This window comes from Oncorhynchus keta, chromosome 36 (genome assembly GCF_023373465.1).
Source record: "Oncorhynchus keta strain PuntledgeMale-10-30-2019 chromosome 36, Oket_V2, whole genome shotgun sequence".
NCBI classification, from domain to species: domain Eukaryota; kingdom Metazoa; phylum Chordata; class Actinopteri; order Salmoniformes; family Salmonidae; genus Oncorhynchus; species Oncorhynchus keta.
In genome coordinates, this window is record NC_068456.1 from 2597895 (window position 1) to 2602792 (window position 4898).

At 43.7% G+C, this 4898-nt stretch overlaps 2 protein-coding genes across 2 annotated transcripts; one reads left to right on the top strand and one right to left on the bottom strand.

The window, feature by feature from the left end:
* The first annotated feature begins 451 nt into the window (after positions 1 to 451).
* Positions 452 to 2156, top strand: si:ch211-217g15.3 (uncharacterized protein LOC368914 homolog). Its single transcript, XM_035753841.2, has 4 exons — positions 452 to 531; positions 667 to 733; positions 851 to 888; positions 1143 to 2156. Exons 1-4 carry the CDS (start codon positions 524 to 526, stop codon positions 1813 to 1815), a joined length of 786 nt encoding a protein of 261 aa, XP_035609734.1. The 5' UTR covers positions 452 to 523; the 3' UTR covers positions 1816 to 2156.
* A 53-nt stretch (positions 2157 to 2209) lies between these two features.
* On the bottom strand, positions 2210 to 4472 carry fuom (fucose mutarotase). The gene is made up of 6 exons (XM_035753842.2): positions 4287 to 4472; positions 3615 to 3683; positions 3203 to 3273; positions 3012 to 3110; positions 2859 to 2932; positions 2210 to 2477 (listed from the first exon to the last, which is right to left on the bottom strand). The coding sequence occupies exons 1-6, from the start codon at positions 4369 to 4371 to the stop codon at positions 2411 to 2413; spliced, it is 465 nt and encodes a 154-aa protein (XP_035609735.1). The 5' UTR covers positions 4372 to 4472; the 3' UTR covers positions 2210 to 2410.
* Between the last annotated feature and the right edge of the window lie 426 nt (positions 4473 to 4898).

Here is a 4898-nt window from a genome sequence, read left to right on the forward strand (position 1 = left end):
ATCCATCACAGATTAAGAACAGTTAGAGCCTCTGTAGTGTGTAGCAGTGGTGATGGCGAGGTTAAAATGTCGCTTCTGACTTCCTGTTCCACATGACGACTTCTCATGGTGTATACACTAAACTAAACAGCCTATTCAAATGTCATAGCCAAACAACCCAAACATTCTTTATTTTGACCTTTATTTAACTAGGCAAGTCAGTTAAGAACAAATTCTTATTTCCAATGACAGCCTAGGAACAGTGGGTTAAGTGCCTGTTCAGATTTGTACCTTGTCAGCTCGGGGATTTGAACTTGCAACCTTTCAGGTTACTAGTCCAATAGTTTAACCACTAGGCTACCCTGCCGCCCCAACATGACAGCCAACATGACTAATAATACTGAATAACTGGGTGAGTTCAAAGGTCGAAATCAGAGTTTATTATACAACCTTTGATCTATTGTGTGTCAGGACAGGTGTGTGTATCACCCAGACTATAATATCAGCTGAGAAACACACAGGAAGAACACTTCACAGAGACATCATGTTCAGGTAAGAACCTCTTCCTGTACTTTCAGAGGAAAACCACTGCCATATAGTACAGAACACAGTGAATCAGTTGTCAGTTAATCAGGTTAATAATCATCATCAATAGTCAGTTGATCATCATGTCTCTCTTCCTCTCAGAATTTCTGTGTTGATCTGCATCTCTCTACTGGTTTATGGCAACTCAGCCAAGCCATACAGGTCCTGGGTACGTACCGTAGACTGCATAAATATAACTTTACTTCAATTTATGTACTCGCCTCCCTTCAGTGTACTAGGTACTGTTATTCTCCTATGCACCAGTCTTCTGTTCTCTCTCTTGCAGGATAAAGTGGCTGAGTCTGCAGTCCAGGAGACTCTGATGTGAGTCCTCTCTGTTCTGTTATCTTTCGGTTCATATATAATAAAATATTCAGACCTGTGCAGAAAATGTGTATCAGCCTAAAGCCGGGATGCAATCCAATCGCACATTTTTTTCGACAACGCGCCGTTTACCTTGAATGTGATTTCCACAAACGCAGTAACATCGTCCACAGCATTAAACAGATTGAATCCCGGCCTGCGTTTCCCTCCCTCCACCCAGTAATAATGCTTCACTGTTCACACTCCCTCTTTAGGTCTGAAAAGGAGGTGATGTTTGATCTGGGGCTGAAGCAGGTGGAGGCTCCCGAAGACATGGGCATCACTAACAATGACATCCACCCTGTCATGCCCATCTGGAAGAACATGAGAGGGGGAGGTGGGAAGAGAAAGAAGGTAGAAAAAGAGGTAGTCCAAGGCAGATACTCCACAACCGAGGAGGACATGGACCATCTATACCACCCATCCATGGAGCAGACACATGATGCTGACCTGGCCAGAGCCCGATCTCAGCCAGAGGACACCTTCGTTGGGATGGCCATCCAGACAGAGCCCCTAGAGGAGGATGACACCAAGTACTACCAGGAGGCTGGGATAGATCTAGATAACATCTCTCATCTCTTCTCAGGCCAGGTGGATCCACGGCACCCTGAACAGGACTGGGACGAACTCTACCATCCAGAGATGAAGAGGGGAGACGGGCTGTACCAAGTGGACGTGCCTCACCAGGGGGAGCTCTCTGCTGTAGGGGCAGAGGTCAAGGGTCATAGTGAGCCAGAGGAAGACAGGGATGACCTCTACCATGGTGACTGGCCTGTACCTGTTCAGGTGAATGAGAGTGGCCAGGACAGGCAGCAGTCTGCCGATCGGCCCTCTCAGCGGATGTACAGAGAACCAGAGGAGGACCTGGATTACCTCCATCATCATTAATTAAACACCTAAGACCCATGATATCTGCCCCCTAACTGACTGTCAGCGCTACAGTCAGCTACAGCTCTACTGCATCCAATCAAATACTGGTTATGATGAGAAAAATAATTATGCTAATAATGAAATAATTTATTTCACTGATGGTAATATGGTTTTGAGAATTTTTGTTGACAATTTCAAAATGAATTGTTTGGTTAAAAGCTGTACATACAGCAATAGGTTAAAGACTCTATAGAAGTCTATAAACTAACACTGTATGGATCTAACCGTTTATTATATGTTTAGTAACCAGTACTGTATAAGTCAATCTTCTAAGACATTAAAGACACTTGTAACTTCTACTGTAATGTCTGTCTTACATCTACTTAACAATCATTCACATGGAATACGAATACAAAAATCACTATATGTTTATTTACAGTTGATACATTGCATTTTAGATTTCAGATGGATCTTGACATCAACATTAAAATAATATATATTTTTTAAGAAAATCTAGATGTTTCTCAGAAACATGCAAACTCAAATTCTTAGGTAATTTGTTAGGTAATGCAACATTTGGTTGTGCCCCGTCGATAACATTCATTGTTGTGTGTCAATCTAGTAGTTCACCCGGGATGACTCCCTTCTTCAGTATCAGGCACCCATAGAGCGCTGTCTCCCTGTTTATAGAGAGAGAGGGACACAGTAAACACACACACACAAAACCAGAGAGATACCTAGTCAGTTGCACATCTGAATGAATTCAACCGAAATGTGTCTTCCACCATTTAACCCAACCCCTCCGAATCAGACAGGTGCAGGGGGCTGGCTTAATTGTCGTCATCGGCGGCTTGGGAGCAGTTGTTGGGTGTTAACTGCCTTGCTCAAGGGCAGAATGGCCGATTTCTCCACCTTGCCAGCTGGGGGATTCGAACCAGAGACCGTTCGGTCACTGGCCCAACGCTGTTAACCGCTAGGTTACCTGTCACCCCATTTATCTACACTGATACACACACGCACACGGACACGCACACACAAAGAGAGAAAAACCTGTATCTCACCCAGTTGCTACAACAGCAAAGGCTTTCATGGCTCGTTCATAGAATGCAAATCTCTCCACCTTCTCTAGAGGAGCCTGGACACAGAACACACCATAACTTTCCTCAACATATAAATATATGTGTGTGTGCACGCGTTCACCCCTCTCCACTCACCTGTACCCCAGCATGTGCCAGCTTCTGTCTGAAGATATCCCATACAGGAGTGGCTAATCCCCTTTCTTTGTCACTGTCCACCAACTCCATCACGGCAGCCTACACAAGCACATGCACACAAAACAATTGGTCACTGTCCAGCTAGCTCTCCAGATGTGACATATTGACATTTCCAGTTGCTGGGGACCTACCGGGCTGGGGACGTAGGTATCCAGGGGCAATAGCTTCAAAATGGCCTCCAAAAGCTCAGCAGCCCCTAGACCTGCAGGAAAATCACAGAGACTGACCATATGATACAATACAACACACACTTTAATTAGGGCCAGTATCGTGACACTAGTTAGTATCGTGGCAACACTGGCAAGGAAACAAAACACAAAGCAGATTTAACGTATTTAGGAAAACAGCCCTAATGTTGGAAACAAACAATTATTTAATTATTATTTTCCATGCTATAGCAAACAACATTTTACATACATCGTGTTTTCATTTTTGCCAGGGGAAAAAAAATATAAGTATACTACATACCGGTACTACACAGCATAAGTATCCAGAGTGTTTTTTCTGTTCCCCTGGTTAAGTAAAGGTTAACTATACACCTACCATCAGCTCGGATCTCAATGGGACCGCAGGTGCAGGTGGAGGAGGTAGGGAAGTTTGTATCAGCCAGAACTGTAACGAGACAATGAATTCAAATATATCAATGTATCTCTTTATTGTCCTTGTTTGAGACTTCAATCTGTAACCAGGAGTTTGAGTTGAGAGATGAGTTGACACATTTGTTGCCAGATTGATTGGATGGGGGATAAACGAAAACTGTAATGTCTTCCTTATGGATGTCGATTTAACTCGTTTGACTGCAATGATTAAGCAATAAGGCACAAGGGGTAAGGCATATGGCCAACGAGTTAAATCGACATGCATTGACGGAAAGTGATCGGGCGAGTTTAACAATGGCAAATTATCCTCTTGCGACATATTCAAATGTCTTTATTACGACATTGTCACAGTTCACAATAATTCATATTTTGATGAAAACATAATTTTGCTTCTAACGTCCTTACAAGTTACGTCGAGATTCCTTCTTAATTGTCTCGATAACGTTATGGAAAAAGGGTTTATTGTATACATGTGTCCGTTTTCAGACCTTTTGCGCGGGTATGTGTGGTCATTGTCTTAGAACTTGTTGCTGTACCTGGAAACGTTCACAGACCTTCACTGAACCAGCAAGTTCCATGTTCGCTCTTACGAGCGTAGCTAAACTGATTTATTTACCCAGTTCGTCTCCGTGGCCCATCTTGGCCAGGGCATACAGCAACTCTGGCGACAGAATGGACGGTATTCCTTTTAGAATAACCATAGTAGCAGGTTCGATAACACAGGCACTTCACAGAAGGAAAAAGACGACCAGGAAGTAAGTAAGTCATGAGATCAGAGTGCTTGGAGGATTAGTGTCTAACACAGGTTGCCGAACTACAGTCAGTGAGGGCACACCCCTCTTCAGGGGCGGACTGGGGCAGATATTCAGCCCTGGCATTTCAGGCACAACAACCCACATAACCGCGAGCGCGCACCCCCTACTACTTACACATACAGGCAGTAATGCTACTGAAACATAACCTAGGCAACTATAGGACAGCGTGTCTATGTCCAAATATCAGAGACTGTTACCATGGTTATTCCACAGAAATCAGTCTGAAAGAAGTCGCTGTAAAAAAAGATGCAATTGTCTCTACAGGTCAGAATGTTGAATACAATGATATTTACCGGTTGTCTGTGCTGTTGGTCCTTTTGGCTGTTTGCCAGCTGATTGCATGGGACAACTTTGGTCTGTTCTTCGGTTAAACTCGGTCATTGTTGACATACTATATTGTGCAAGTCCTGTGC

Coding starts and splice junctions, on each gene's coding strand:
- fuom (XM_035753842.2), bottom strand. CDS start 4,371: ATGGTTATTCTAAAAGGAATACCGTCCATTCTGTCGCCAGAGTTGCTG. Junction 3,274..3,614: donor CATTGAGATCCGAGCTGATG/GTAGGTGTATAG, acceptor ATTTTCCTGCAG/GTCTAGGGGCTGCTGAGCTT. Junction 2,478..2,858: donor TTTGCTGTTGTAGCAACTGG/GTGAGATACAGG, acceptor CTCTATAAACAG/GGAGACAGCGCTCTATGGGT.
- si:ch211-217g15.3 (XM_035753841.2), top strand. Junction 734..850: donor CCAAGCCATACAGGTCCTGG/GTACGTACCGTA, acceptor TCTCTCTTGCAG/GATAAAGTGGCTGAGTCTGC. Junction 889..1,142: donor GCAGTCCAGGAGACTCTGAT/GTGAGTCCTCTC, acceptor CTCCCTCTTTAG/GTCTGAAAAGGAGGTGATGT.